The 16,764-nt window shown below is 39.7% G+C and overlaps 1 protein-coding gene across 2 annotated transcripts in view; it reads right to left on the reverse strand.

Moving 5' to 3' along the window:
- Positions 1–563: 563 nt before the first annotated feature.
- Positions 564–16,764, reverse strand: part of LOC132829952 (amine sulfotransferase-like) — a 43,840-nt gene continuing 27,639 nt past the window's right edge. For both annotated transcript variants that reach the window (XM_060847380.1, XM_060847379.1), the window contains exons 5-7: positions 14,575–14,669; positions 8,399–8,576; positions 564–2,012 (exon numbers count right to left, since the gene is read on the reverse strand). In XM_060847380.1, the coding sequence (XP_060703363.1) occupies positions 1,897–2,012; positions 8,399–8,576; positions 14,575–14,669 (389 nt within the window). In that variant the 3' untranslated portion in view covers positions 564–1,896. The remainder of the gene's footprint in view (positions 2,013–8,398; positions 8,577–14,574; positions 14,670–16,764) is intronic.

The raw sequence follows: 16,764 nt of genomic DNA on the forward strand, positions 1-16,764 counted from the left end.
GCCTTCTTCCCTTTCACAAGGGACTCCAATTCCTTACTAAACCACGGCTGCCTCACAAGGCCCTTTACACCATGCCTGACTGGTACATACCTATCGAGGACACGCAGTAGCTGCTCCTTGAACACTCCCCACATCTCATTAGTGTTCTTCTCTTGAAGCCTGTTTTTCCAATCCACACATCCTAAGTCATGCCTCACTGCATCATAATTTCCCTGCCCCCAGCTATAGCTCTTGCCCTGCGGCACACGATTATCCCTCTCCATCACTAAAGTAAAAGTCACCGAGTTGTGGTCACTGTCCCCGAAGTGCTCACCTACCTCCAAGTCTAACACCTGGCCTGGTTCATTACCTAGAACCAAATCCAATATAGCCTCCCCTCTTGTTGGCCTGTCGACATATTGTGTCAGGAAACCATCCTGCACACATTGTACAAACACCGACCCATCTAATGAACTCGAGCTATAGCTCTCCCAGTCAATATCTGGGAAGTTAAAGTCCCCCATAACAACCACCCTGCTACCTTCACTCTTTTCCTGAATCATCCTCGCAATATTATCCTCTACTTCTCTAGGACTATTAGGAGGCCTGTAGAAAACACCTAACAGGGTGACCTCACCTTTCCTATTTCTAACCTCAGCCCAAACTACCTCAGATGGCAAGTCCTCTTCCATCGTCCATTCCACTGCTGTGATACTGTCTTTGACAAGTAATGCCACGCCTCCCCCTTTTTTACCCCCATGTCTCTTGTCTTCTATTAGTTAGCTAAACCTCTATCCATGCTAATATAGTAACCGCAACAACATGGACTCTCTTAAGTAACCTAACATATCCGGTACCATTTCAACACTTTTCAAAATCCAAAAATATTACATCTACTGGCTTTCCTTTTCTCAATTCTGCTTGTTACCACTTCAAAGAATTCTATTAAATTAGTCAGGCATGATTTTCCCTTCATGAAGTCACAATGACTGTGCTTGATTATATTATGCTATGTTGCTCAACGTCAAATTACAATTGCTGCACTAGCATGTCAATTTTTTATGGTTTGTGTACAGACATGCAGGCCTCGCTGAAAAACACCAAATTTCCAGTCTTTAAAATGGAGAAAATGATATTTTTTTTCCCTACCAAAGTGGATGATTCCCACATTCTGCTAGTTCTGACCTTGCTCATTAAATGCCTTATTCACATCATTCACATCACAGCCTCACATCTCCCTCACATCTTAGTTTCCCAATTATCTAAGGTTTCTTGGGATATCGAGATATATTATAACGAACAGCATATACAAGTTATTGTCACTGACTGTAAGCAGAGATGCCACACTGACCCTCGCAATACCCTGCTTGTTACAGCACCTGAGCTTCAAAAAAACCCATTTATCCTGTGTATTCTGTTTCTTAACGAATTCTCAATCCACGTTAACATGCTACCACCAACCATATTGAGGGTTTGGCACCTTATACAGTGTTTTGAAAATCCAGTTACACTCCATCCGCTGGTTTCCCCTCATCGATTTTTCTAATTAAACCTGAAAAAACTTCAAACTGAATTGCCAAGCTGGATTTCTATTTCATGAATCAATGCGAACTCCAACCAATAAACTATAACCGAGTGCCCCGTTCCTACATTCAAAATAATAGATTCCAGTAATTTTCTTACAGGCATCTGGATGAGTATATGAATAGGAAGGGTTTAGACGGATATGGGCTAAAAACTGGTAAATAGGACTAGATTAGTTTAGAATATCTGTCAGCATGGACAAGTTGGACCGAAGGGTCTTTTTCCGTGCTGTACGTGATTTTGAGCTGTCCATAATTCTCCATATTCTTGTCCCTCATTTCTTTCTTACAAGGTTGAGCTAGCTGGACATTTCTAAAATCTTCCAATTACTGCTTATTTGAGGTCATAGTCAAACTTCAGAGGCAACCCCGCCATCCTCTCCTGGTAGATGGAATCGAACCACTCATTCTGAGCCACAAGAAAGTGATTTTTCCAGTCTCCAACAATCCCTAGAAAAATGCCAGATTTTAAACATTAAATATAAATTACAATATATTTAATCACATCAATAAGAGTTTACAACAAAAACAACCCTTGATGACAGCATAAATCCACTGGGTTTTTACTCAACAACTAAAGGAATACAACTCCATAGTTCTCTCTAAAACTTCCCTGGACACAAAATTACTTTTTTTTAAATAAATGACACACAGAAAATAGTCTCCATTAAGATTTTGTTTCAAACATGTCCATAGTATAATTTTCATAATCTGTAAATATATGCTTTGCTAACACGTCTCTATACTCGGAAGAGGAAATGATATTTTCAGAAATGTTATATATTACAATGTGATGTTACACATATACAACAGAACAAAAATTACATAAATTTACATTCATTCTTGATACAAAATTCATACATTTTCTTACCATTTCAATCTCTGAACTATTTCAGTTTCATTACAATTATGATAGTGCATCAACTACATTACCTCCTCCAACAATATGAACATTTTTATTACAAATGTTGAATTAACATGTTCTGACGAATAATCCAGCATTTTGAACTTTAAATTTCTTTACAAAGGCAACAAGATTATGGTAAGCATCAATGTGTTTCTTTGTGGTTGTGATAGATGTTAACTTTGAAATGTTTAAGAGCCAGCAATAATCCCAGAATTTCCATTCCTACTGTAGAGCATTTCTATTGATACTGATAAAAAGTACTCTACTGACTTCTATGTTCTCAAGTCATCATCTTGAAATATGTCCATATCACTCCAAAGTCACTGGATCAATTGTCACTAACAGAGCTCGTGAAGTCAGGGAATCCAGTTGGCTTCATTCATTTGGATTATCTTCAGCTTATCAACAGCTATTTGACATTATTACTTTGCCTGTATTGTGCTGAAGTTTGGCACAAATTTCTGATAAAAAGTTGTATACCCCAAAATCTCAAGACTTTCCCGCTTAGTTTTAGGAACAGGGAGTTCTGTCCTTTACTTTCACTATTCTTGACAACATTTGATCTTGCTCCACTGTGCCTCCAAGGAAAGTTCATCTTGTTTTCATAAATTCACACTTAACAAAGTTTATTTCCAAGTCAGCTAACTGTAACTAAATAGGGTTTCCAATTGTGTTACATGTTCTTTGCAAGTTTATTTGCATATTAATACGTCATCTAAGGAAACCACATAATTAGCTACACTGAAGACCATTTGGTTCATTAGTTTTTTGAAATGTAACAAGAGAGCTTTTAAACCCAAGCAACATGATTCGACACTGACTCACTGATTTAGTGCAACAAAAGCTGATATTGCTAGCTCTTGACAGTCATTTCTCGTATCCCTTCAATGAGTCAATCTCAGAAACAAATGAGGCACTGCCACCCCTATCCATACAAATTTTTAACTGAGAAATTTGGTACAAATCTGTTTTTGTTACTGCATTTACTTTTCTGTAATCTATGCAGAATCTAATTAATACTTCATGTTGAGGAACTCACACTCCTGGTGAACTCCAACTGCAATGGACAAGTTCAATTAAGTGATTTTCTAACAAGTACTAAATCTCTATTTCACTTCAGCTTGTTTACCAGGTTTAACAAGGGTGTTGTTTTATTGGTGCCAATTCCCCTACAATCCACATTATGTTCGGCTAAAGATGAACATCCAGTGTATCTCTACACATTACCATTAGTACTTTGACAAGATCTTTCAAGTTTATGACAAGTTTACAGAACTGCATTTCGTCCTTATAAATACCTGGCTAGGAAAAATATTGATCAACGCTCGAGTTTTCCATATTCCTACTTGTCTTGCCACGGGTATTTTATACGCAATATTTCTTTAGGACATTTGGATGGTACCACTATCTGATTAATAACTGTCCATTCTCTATCAGCATACCTGAGAGGATTCACCACTTGCTCTCCAGTCTGGTTTTAGCATAATAACACTCTGGAAATCCTTCAACCTCAGTTTCAACATGAGCTGATTGAGCTAACTTGCTTAACTCTAGTGAGGCTTAACAAGCAGATCCAAAGATGGCTTATGAAACATTTATTGTTAATTTTTCAAAATTCATCAATCTTTCAACCTGTCTTTAAAAAACTCTCAGTTGTTCCAACATCTGTTTCTGGTATAACTTTGACCTCTGATGAACTCAGGTTGTGATTACTCTGGCCATGACAGACAGTGGAAAAATACCTGTAATTGTTCCACTTCTTGATTCTCACTTGGACACTGCAATTCAAGGCAAAGTTACCATCTATGCTCCAATCAAATCATTTCCTCGCAGCAAGTCAATCTCATCCATGGGTAATTTCATAAAAACTCTGTCATTATTCTGAATATTACGTCATAATCTAAGTGCTTTTTGTACAAACAAAGGGGCATATATTCTCCACCTGTTCATTTATTACATTTGGATGTCAATGCACACTTTGGAGGAAGTATATCTTTCACAAAAGAAAGAGATTTTGCTATTTCCTATATCCCTTAATATAGTTACGAGTTAACATATCATTTGAGAAAAACGGTTACTTTCCTTTGGACGAGAAATCCTTCCTACTTCTCATTTACTTTATTTATCTCCGAGTAATGTTTTAGTCTCACAGTTGTAGTTAAAGCTGTGGTGTTTTCCATCTAAGCTCCTTACTTGAACTCACTCTTATAAATATCCAAGTAAGTCCTGAAGACTTCCCATGCAAATTACAGTGTTCAGAATGAATAGTGTACACTTTGGCCTTTGATTCTTACTTTTACCCTTAATATCCTCCTTTTCAATTAATGAAAAATTCCTGAGACACTTTCATATTTCCTTTCTTTTAGCTTCTTTTCACTCTCCCACCTACTATCCTTCTTAGGTTTATGGGATTGACAAAAAAAGAGAATTTACTTTCATAGATCAACTCATAATCCTCGTCATCCATCTCTGCTGTTTTTCTAGCTGTTGCAACCTTCTGGTCTTTAACATGAATCCTAATTATTCTAGTTAGTGAATTCACCTAAGAGAATAATTACTCAGAGCTTCATACAATATCTAAATAAAAATTACCCTGTCACCCATTCAAATTCAATGCATTCCTCTGTTTCCTTAACTCTCAAACTTTTTGTCTGAGTGTTTCAGGAACCAACACAGATCCAAAATAGCCTTAACTTATGCATCATAATTTATCAAAATCTGTTGTGACAGCAGACATCATATGCTCTACCCCAGCAGTGTCCGATGTTCGTTCAACCACTTCATTTATTTTACTACTTTGCAAACAATATGACGATTTCTTCCACATCAGTACAACCTGTACAAATTTCAACCTTTCCATTCTGGACTTTATATTATGCCTAAATTTTCCTCATCAGAATCTTTCTCTGCATCTGAGGTCTTTTTTGTTTTAAAACTCACGCCTTCTAATTTTGTGTTCATTTCAATTTTCTCTTTTTATTCCATCATGTCTGCTAAAGTTCCACTTCCAGCCTCATAGATGCCCTCTTTTACCCTATCTCTTAAGATCCTTTTCGCTTTGTTGATGTGATTTAAGTTCTAATTCTCCTTGATGTTTTGATTCCCATTTCCACATCAAGCCGCTTTAATGGTAACTGAATGCTTACCAACTCAAGTGACTCACCATCTGGTGTACCTTTATGCTCTTAATTATTGCTGCATTCATAGCTTTTATAGAATTGTGTACCCTCGGCCTCTGTGGAGTTATTTCAGATCTAATTATTAACATAACTGAATCGTGATTATTAATACATCACAATATTGAGTTTTGAGGCAAAATGATCCTGATTATTGAAAAAAAAACAGATTCTCTACATTAAGAAACACTTGTCCTTTCACAGGCTTGTTTTTGCTGCAGCAGTCAGGTGTCAGAAAGTAGGTAAAAACAATGACTGCAGATGCTAGAATTCAGAAAGTAGTCCATTAGAAGAAAAAAGAAATAGAAATGTCCACCTTTAAGTTCCTCACAAACATATTAGCCTTTAATTGACTTAATTAAAACTTGTAAGGGATGTCTCCTCCAAGTTTAAAATAAAATTAGGTGCCGCAGATGGTTTTTTTGAATGAGAAACCTGGCATTTGTCCCTTTATTCTTTACCAATTGACGTTATTCCAAATTCAATTTCACTTGTCTCCAGAAGATCCCACACCAAACCCTAAACTTTGAAGCCACTCTGACAGAAGGAGTGCACTGGATGTCAAGCACTGCTCCATGAAACACAATAAAAATGTAAATACCCAAGATCAAACTGATCAGTTCGCTTCCTCTTTATTACTGTTATTTAGAACAAAAGTGTCTTTCACTAGGCTTTCCAATAACTTTAAAAAACCAGTTATTACACACACACTGTTTTTTCTTGATTCATGGGACATGCTGGGCCCATCCCTAGTTATCTTCAAAAAGTGGTGGTGGATGACTTCTTGAACTGCTGAAATTCTTCACGCAAGTGGAAAATTCATTTACCTAAGCTACTATGTGAATTAAACTGTATTCCTCTGAATGCCAGACACAGACACACCGGAGTTCATTCAGAGCATCTTCAGCTGCATTGACAATGACCTTCTCTCCATCATAAGGTCCGAAGTGTGGATATTTGCCAGTAATTGCACAATATTCTGCACCATTCACAACTCCAGATGCTGAAGCAGTCCAAGTTCAAATGCAATAAGTTGGACAATATCCAGGATTAGGCTGAAAAGTGATAAGTAATATTCACACCACATAAAGACCAGGCAATGACCATGTCCAAATAAGAGAGAATTCAACCATCATCCCATGACATTCAAAGGGATCACAATCATTGAATCCCACCTGATTCATCCTGCAACTTACCACTGACAGAAATTGAACTGGATTCAGTGGCTAAAACAGCAGGTCAGAGGCAGCAAATAATTTAACTCCCAACTGTCCATCACGTGCAAGGCACAAGTCAGGAGAGTGATTAATTACTCCAAACTTGCCTAGATCAGTGCTGCTCCAAAAACACTCATCCAAGACAAAGCAGACCGCTTGATTGACACGAAATTCATATACATTCAGTCACTCCGGCACCAACGTTGTGCAGTGTGTACGAGCAACAAACCAAGGCTTCTTAGTGTGCATCTTCCAAACTGACAAACACTTCCATCTGGAAGGAGCAGGGGAACATACACATGGGAACAACATCTGCAAGTACCCCTCCAAATCACTTGCCATCCTACTTGGAAATACATGTAACTGGGTCAAATTCCTGGAATTCCCTCCCCAACAGTACTGTAGGTATACCTACAGCACAAGAGCAGCAGTAGTTCAAGAAGACAAATTACCACCACCTTCTCAAGGACAATGACGGACAGGCAATAAATGTTGGCCCAGCAATGTCCATGTCCCATGAGTGAATAAAAAAGTTATAGACAGACAGGACAAAGATGAATGTGACTCTGCAGAGCTAATACAGAGAAAGGAAAAGGCTGAGGCAAAAATCAGGGAGACGGCCTGCAAATAAAGGGACACATTCAGATCTCTCATAATTTCTTTGAATTTCTGTCAATTCAGCTGAGAAAAGTAAGGAGACTTTATCAGATCTTTTTGAAACTATTTCACTGGGAGAGTTATGATGCTTTCAGATCCAACTTCTGACCTTCAACTGAGAGAAGGTTTTGCTTGTCCTTGCAAACCCCTTCAATAACAGTCGACTTCTACCCAAATGTGGATTGAAGATAATACCAATTAGGTCAATCCAGAGGCTGTCGTTAAGCCATCAAGTTTTTCCAGGTTTGCTCAGCACTTGAAGCAATAAAATTCCACTCTTGCATTTCTGTTGAACCTTTGCTAGCCACTACTTTCCAAAGTCACTTTTTTTTTGGAGAGAACAAATATACTGTAGTACCTTTTACCTTTTGCTATTTCAGTTCCAAGCAATCACATGATAAATCCTTTGCAACCCAGTAATGTACAAATGTATCCATATCCCAATTCTTGTACTCTACACATATACAATTTCCCAACAAGGATAATTCCAAACCTGGTTCAGAAACACTAACAGGAAATGCATCTTATAAAAGCATGAGCTAGTGAATGCGTTTAAATCCTTGGACTGAATGCCAGCAATGATCTTCTTGGGACCAACTGCATTGCGGGCAGTACTGGATTATGGAATTATCCTCAGCGATTACAAATCAAGATCCAATGTACAATGATTCCTGCATCATGAGCATTCCAAAGTAACATTGTACTATTTTCTGGTTAATCATCAAAGTTTGATGCAATAGGCTACGATGTTGTAAATATATCCACCATTTCAATTTAAACACTTAAATTAAGAAATGGAACTGGAACCATTCTTTAGAACAAACTTAAAACTGATTTGTACTGCCTTAGTTCAGTTCTGTAATCAATAAAATAACTCACCTTTTCTAAAGAAATGGCCAATGTCATGACTGAAATGCTTCAACGCAGCTCGGTAGTTTGTTGCAGGGTTTGTTTTCATATATGCAAAGGTGCAATGATCCACAATTGACTCCAAGGTTTTTCCATCCAGCATTTTATTAAGAAACGATGCAACTTTTACTATTACGCTTCTGATATCCTTTAACAAATTAAAATGCTGTTACTCAATTATAAATCTGATGTATAGCTTCTGTAAAATATGTTAACAGAGGGAGAATGCTAGTTAGACAAAGTATAAACTCATCCATTACCAAATGCCAGGTCCGCGCTGAGGCCAGGAATTCAGGACGAGAAGAGAGAAAAGCATACATAGAAGAAAGAAAGAAAAAAGACAAGAGAAAAAAAGCTGAAGCATCATACTCCACCGTCTTCTTGGATGAATTGGAAGTGATTGTGGGTTTGAAAGGTGCTGACAAAGGAGCCTCTTTGAATTTCTGCACTCTCTGTAAATGGTACATACTGTTGCTGAGCACTAGTGATGGAATGAATGCCTGTGGATACATGCCAATCAAGCAAGATGTTTTGCCCTGAATGGTGTTAAGCTTCTCGAGTGTTGTTGGGCCTGCACTCATTCAGGTAAATGGCTCTGGACAGCTTAAATTCTGTCAGTGGCTCAGTGCAGGTGACTACAGGAAAAGACATGGAGCAGTTTTTTAAGCTCTTCGTAGCTGACAAGTTGGGGACTAGGGGCAATGGCTGCCCAATGCATTTGGGAATTAGGGCTCAGAGGGATCTGTTATGAGAAGCTGTCAGCTAAGATAAACTGAAGTGCAGTCATCTTCTCAATAAAACTGAGAATTGGGTCAGAGACTGGTCGTGTGCAGTAGTTATCCACTTGGAACTACAAGAGAGCACGGTTAATTCCCAGCATTTAGATGAAGATATCCAGCCAGTTGAATGCAGGAAGATAACATATCTGGAGAAGAACTGGAGTAAAGGCGAACAGTTCCTGGGCAGTTACTGTCAGAAATCAAAGACTATTTCCTTGAAGAAGTAAAACTGAAAACTCTCATGACAGTTAAAAGGATTATGTGATTAACAACAGTTACCGTCGTCTATGTGGGTGATGAAGAAATTTATCAGACTGCCTATTATTTAATGTGCATTTGTGGTGTGTGAGAATCAATAGGCAAACTAGTCAAATTTACCTCATTTTAGTTCTGGATATTAAGAGTCATAGGTAGTATTGCATATTAGGCTTTATTAACTCTTTCACAGTAAATTTCCTTCTTTTGCTTAAAACCCTGGAATCTCTGGTTTTATTAAAGTAAAGACCTGCATTTTAAATTTTGTCTACTTTATGACAAAGGTTAGTGTACCCTAATCAGTTTATAACCCTGGAATATAGGTCTACGTGATTCTTATTATCATGAAGATGGATTTGTGAAGCAAAGGATTGTTAACAGTATCTACTCTTAGGGTTTTCTATCTCTGAATCAAACAGATGAGGCTACAATAATCAGACATTGAGAGTACAACGATACAGACAGCTGGTCCATTGTTCACCATGCAGAATGTGGACATGAGCATGTATTTGGATTCAACAGATCAAGTTCTTGAGAATTCAAATGAGGATGCATGATTTGCCTAGCTTTGACAAAAGGGGTAATGTCCAGGGTATTCTTCATGCCAAAGTAAATTTGAGGATTAACAGATGTCATTGAGTTGGAAAAGGAAAAAGGAAGCAAGTCACTGTGGGCTAAGAATATCTTGGATGGTTTATGAAAAAGAAATGTCCACTTGAGGAACAGTATATAACCATGGACAAGGATTTACAATAATTTTAAAAGTTACATGGGAAAACCTATCTGTAGGTAGCAGAATAAGTGGGCTACTGAAATAGTGTTTAGCCAATGTTATAGAGTTGGAGAGAGTTACAGCACGGAAACAGACACTTTGGTCCAACTGGTCCATGCTGACCAGATCCTAGGTAAATTTAGTCTCATTTACCAGTATTTAGCCCATATTCCTCTAAACCCTTCTTATTCATATACCCATCCAGGTGCCTTTTAAATGCTGTAATTGTACCAGTTTCTATCACTCCCATTTGGCAGCTCATTCCATCACCCTCAGCGTGAAAAAGTTGCCCCTCAGGTCTCTTTTAAATCTTTCCCCTCTCACCTTAAACCTATGACCTCTAGTTTGTGACTCACCCATGCTGGGCATCTATTTACCTTATCCGTTCCCCTCCTGATTTTATAAACCTCTCTAATGTCACCCCTCAGCATCAGACGCTCCAGAGAAAGAAACTCCCCTCTATTCAGCCTCTCCCTTTGTGGGCATTGCATCATTCCCATTGATAAGGCACTGCCTGACATGCCCGGAAAGAGAGCAGAGATGGTGAACAGTGGGACTGGAGAATTCAAGGCTAGCTAGGCTGGGCCCATCGCCATCATACCCAATAAGTCAGTGCATACTGGGACCAGTGTGGACATGCCTGCAGCAGGAGCGGCAAGAGCAGAAACCGGGGGCTGTTGGGAAGGTAAATTCTTCATTTAAAAACTTACTGAAGTGCATAGACTTCTGGGACGTTTTTTTCTCCCCCCTACAGTATATGAGTTAGCTATTTGCAGTTCAATGTTCCACCTGTGGGGTGTTTGAGGTGAGGGTCATGATTAGCATCTCAGTTGAATATACTTGCAGGAAGTGCACCAAATCCAGCTCCTTGAAGACCGTGTTAGGGTAGTGGAGCTGGAACTAGATGAACTCAGGATCATTTGGGAGGCAGAGATAGATACAGATATAAGCTATAGGGAGGTGGCTACTCCAAGAAATGAAGATAGATGGGTGCCTGTTAGAAAGGGTAAGAAGCAGTCAGTGCAGGGATCCCCTTTGGCTGTCCCCTCAATAACAAAGTTAAAAATCACACAACACTAGATTATAGTCCTACAGGTTTAAATGGAAGCACTAGCTTTCGGAGTGCAGCTCCTTCATCAGGTGGTTGTGGAGTATAAGATCATAAGACCAGAATTTATAGCACAAATTTACAATGTGATGTAACTGAAATTATACATTGAAAAATACCTTGATTGTTAAGTCTCTCATCTGTTAGAATGACCATGATAGTTTCACTTCTTTCATATGAAAATAACAAAACTCTTTTTAAAAGTTACATTCTCAGGTTAACTGTAACAATTGGTGTCAGCCCAGATAAAAATGTTGAAGGTGTTAGCCCCCTGCATTCTGTTGTCTGTGCCATAATGTTTAGGCTGATTCTAATCTAAAAAATGAGTTAACAGAACGTTACATGGATTCATGTAGTTTTTTGAGCAAAGTACAACATAACTCTGCAAGTATAAATTCACCCCACAAACGTACATGTGTATGTGTGTGTGTGTGTGTGTGTGTGTCTGTACAAGAGTACTTGTGTGTAAGTATCTGGGGTGGTGGGTTGTGAGTGTCTGTGAGAGAGAGTATATATGTGTGTGTGCGTGAGAAAGTAAAGGGGTCTAAGTCTGTGAGAGGGTGCATTGCACTGCACCACACACACACACACACACACACACACACACACACACACACACACACACACACACACACACACACACACACACACACACACACACACACCCAAACTCTCAAATGCACCCTCTCACAGACTTAGACGCCTTTACACTCACATACACATATACACTCTCTCTCATAGACACTCTCAACACCCCCACCCCACCCCAGACACACACATGCACATTCCTACAGACATACACTCCCACATGCATCCTGTCACAGACGTAGACCATTTACACTCACACACACATATATACACTCTCTCACACTCACAACCCCCCACCCCATACAAACACACACACTCCCACACTCTCACATGCACCCTCTCACAGACTTAGGCCCCTTTACACTCACACACACATATATATACACTCTCTCTCACAAACACTCACAATCCCCCACCCCAGACACACACATACAGGCATTCCTATATACGCACACCCCAGACACACGCACACAAAGACCCACATGGACACATACACATATACATTTGTGGGGTGAATTTGTACTTGCAGAGTTGCATTGTGCTTTGCTCAAAAACTGCATGAATCTTTGTAAGACTCTGTAAACTCAATTTTTTAGATTAGAATCAGTCTAAACATTATGGCACAGATAACAGAACACGGTGGGGGGGGGGGGGGGGGGGTTAACACCTTCAACATTTTATCTGGGCTTATACCAATTGTTACAGTTTACCTGAGAATGTAACTTTTTACCTGCCACCCGCCCCTCTGAAGAGAAACACACCCAAACCCATTCCCCTACCCTCTATTTTCCCCTGAGTAATGCACATAACACTGTGAGCAATTTTAACATGGCCAATTCACCTGACCTGCACATCTTTGGATTGTGGGAGGAAACCGGAGCACCCAGACATGGGGAGAATGTGCAAACTCCACACAGACAGGCGGGAATCAAACCCAGGACCCTGGCGCTGTGACGCAGCAGTCTAACCACTGAACCACCTTGCCGCCCAGGGTAGAAGGTTAGAGCGAGAACAAACAGAGTTGTTATCTCTGGTTTGTTACCCATGGCACGTGCTAGCGAGGTGAGAAATAGGGAGAGAGAGCAGTTGAACACAAGACTACAGGGATGATGCAAGAAGGAGAGATTCAGATACTTGGATATTGGGGCTCATTTGGGGGTAGGTGGGACCTCTTCAAACGGGATGGTCTACACCTGAACCAGACGAGTACCAATATCCTGGGGGAGAAATTTGCTAATGCTTTCTGGAAGGGTTTAAACTAATTCAGCAAAGGGATGGGAACATGAATTATAGTTCCAGTGTACAGGAGATTGAGAGTAATGAGGTCATGAATATGATTTTAAGGTTGCAAGAGTGTATCAGCAGGCAGGAAGATGTTTGAAGTGTGTCTACTTCAACGGCAGGAGCATCCGGAATAAGGTGGGTGAACCTGCAGCATGGGTTGGTACCTGGTACTTCGATGCTGTGGTCATTTCAAAGATATGGACAGAGAAGGGGCAGAAATGGTTGTTGCAGGATCCAAGGTTTAGATGTTTCAGTAAGATCAGGGAAGTGGTAAAAGAGGGGAGAAGAGCAGGAGGCGTGATATTGTTAGTCAAGGGCAGTATTATGGTGGCAGAAAGGATGTTTGAGGAGTCTTCTACTGAGGTAATATGGACTGAAGTTAGAAACAGGAAAGGAAAGGTCACTCTGTTGGGAGTTTTCTATAGGCCTCCGAATAGTTCCTGATATGTAGAGGAAAGGATTGCAAAGATGACTCTGGACAGGAGTGAAAGTAACAAGGCAGTTGTTATGGGAACTTTAACTTTCCAAATATTGACTGGAAACATTATAATTCGAGTTCTTTAGATGGGTTAGTTTTTGTCCAATCTGTACAGGAGAGTTTCCTGACACTGTAGGTAGTATTCAGAGTCATGAGGTCATGTTGCAGCTGTACAGGACTCTGATGCGGCCGCACTTGCATACAGTTCTCATTGCCACAATATAGGAAGGATATGGAAGCAATGGAAAGGGTGTAGAGGATATATACTAGGTATGGAGGGAATATAAGGTCTTATAAGGATCGGCTGAGGGACTTGGGGCTGTTTTCATTTGAGAGAAGATTAAGAGGTGACTTAATAGACGCACACAAGACGATCAGAGAATTAGATAGGATGGATAGTGAGAGCCTTTTTCCTCAGATGGTGATGGCTAGCATAAGGGGACATAGCTTTAAATTGAGGGGTGATAGATATAGGACAGATGTCAGAGGTAGATTCTTTACTCAAAGATTAGTAAAGGTGTGGAATGCCCTGCCTGCAACAGTAGTGGACTTGCCAACCTTAAGGGCATTTAAATGGTCATTGGATAAACATATGGATCATACTGGAACATTATAAGTTAGATGGCCTTTAGATTGTTTCACAGGTTGACGCAACAAGTTTTCAAATTTGAGAAATCTTGTTACATAATCCTTCCTCTCTCTGGAAATTCAAATATATTTTTCATAGTTATCAGCACCCACAGATATCATGTATTCAAAAAAAAATTAAACATCAGTACAAATTATACAAATGCTAAAATTAAGATTTAACAGCATTTTCTGTAATGTAATAGTACCAGGCCCTTATAATTCATGATTTTAACCATTTAAATTTATACTTACTTTCTGCATTTCCTCATACGTTACAAACAACATGTTGAGTTCATCTTTATGGTTGTACCAGTCTCTGATGTGGTCAAACCAAGATCCATATATCACTTAAAAGACAAGTAAATATGGTGGGTAAATGGTGTCACAGGATACCTTTAACTATTTTTCTAATCAATTTGCTCAGATCAGAACATCACTGGAGCACATGGGACTTGAATCGGGTTTCTCAGTTCATGAATAGGGACACTACCACAGTACCACAAGAGAGCCCCTAACAGGATAACTTTTTTGCAAAGAGGCATAATTTCAACCCATCACTAATTCAATAATGAGGGTAATTCTTGATGAGGTGTAAGAAGTTGCCAGTACTCCTACAGATCTCATGACACCTCACTGCTGCATACAATGAACCCTTAACGTCTGATAATATCATTAACAATGGGATGGGGCCAATTCAAAACTTAACAAATGAAGTTGATAGATTTGCATTGGGCAAGTATATTATCAGCCATGGAAGCCAAGATAGGTGTAAGGATACATACCAGCTGTGAGTTAAATGTTTTCATCAACATGAATTGGCTATGACGTGATTGACAAATTGTGGGCAGTATTTGGATAATGCAACCTTTCTATTGAATGGGTAAAGCGATCTTCTGTAGGGCAATTTTCTACAGCGGTCTTCTACAGCACCATTTTCTATAGCGTGAGGTTGCAGAGGAGCGCAACTTATATTATAGCAAAACAACCTGTACTACAACTGGCTCAAACATAAGAATGTTATGATAAAGGAAATAAGAGCAGGAGAAGACCATACAACCAATCAAACTGCTCTGCAATTCAAGGTTATCATAAGACCAGAAGATAAAGTATTAGAATTGGGACATTTAGCCCATAGAGTTTGCTCTGCCTTTTGATCATAGCTGATATGTTTCTCAATCCTGTTCTCCTGCCTTTGCCCTGTAACCCTTGCGGCCCTTACCAACCATGGATCTGTGTCTTAAATATACTCAATGACTTAGCCTCATCGGCTCTCTGCAGCAATGAATTCCACAGATTAACCTCCCTGCATGAAGAAGTTCGACCTTATCTCAGTTCTCATGTCTTCACTCTGACGCAATGTGCTTGGGTCCTTGTCTCTGCCACTATTGGAAACATCTTCTCCGTGTCCATTCTATCCAGGCCTCTGTAAGTTTCAATCACATCCCCCCTCATCCTGCTAAGCTCCATCAAGTACAGACCCACAGCCCTCAATTGGTATTCATATGAAAAGCCCTTCATCCCTCGAATTATACTTACAAACCTTCTTTGGAGCCCCTCCAATGCCAGCAAAGCTTCCTTAGAGAGGGGTCTAAACTATCTGAAATATTCTAAATGGAGTCTGACCAGCACTTTATACAGCTTCATCAGTACATCTTTGCTCTTTATTCCAGCCCTCATGAAATGAATACCAACACTGCAATTCCGTGATACAATGAAGAGCACACTGAGGCAGTGGTTAAAGGGGCCATTCAAAGGTTGTGGGTTCAAATAGGGCAGCAAGGTGGATCAATGGTTAGTGCTGTTGCCTTCACAGTGACAGGGTCTTGGACTTGATTCTACCCTTGGGTAACTATCTGTGTGAAGCTTGCACATTCTCAGTGTCTGTGTGGGTTTCCTCCGTGCTCCGGTTTCCTCCCGCAGTCCAAAGATGTGCAGTTTAGGTGGATTGGCTGTGCTAAATTACTGTGTTCAGACATGTTCAGGTCAGGTGGATTAGCCATGGTAACAGGGATAGAATGAGGTCTGAGTCTGGATGGGGTGCTCTTCAGAGGGTTGGTGCCCTCTTTCTGCACTGTTGGGATTCTATAATTGCATTTGTCTTCTTAACTGTCAATTGAACCTGCACGTTAACGTTAAGAAAATCGTAAACGAGGATTCTCAAGTTGCTTTTTGCTTCAAATTTATAGTTATAGTCACAGAGATGTACAGCATGGAAACAGACCCTTTGTTCCAACTCGTCCATGCCTACCATATATCCAAACCTAATCTAGTCCCATTTCCCTCTAAACACTTCCTATTTATATACCCACTCGGATCCCTCTTAAATATTGTAATTGTACCAGCCTCCACCACTTCCTCGGGCAACTCATTCCATACATCCACCACCTTCTGCATGAACAAGTTGCCCCTTAGGCCCCTTTATATCTTTCCCCACTCACCTTA

This window comes from Hemiscyllium ocellatum, chromosome 30, assembly GCF_020745735.1.
Source record: "Hemiscyllium ocellatum isolate sHemOce1 chromosome 30, sHemOce1.pat.X.cur, whole genome shotgun sequence".
Taxonomy (NCBI): Eukaryota; Metazoa; Chordata; class Chondrichthyes; order Orectolobiformes; family Hemiscylliidae; genus Hemiscyllium; species Hemiscyllium ocellatum.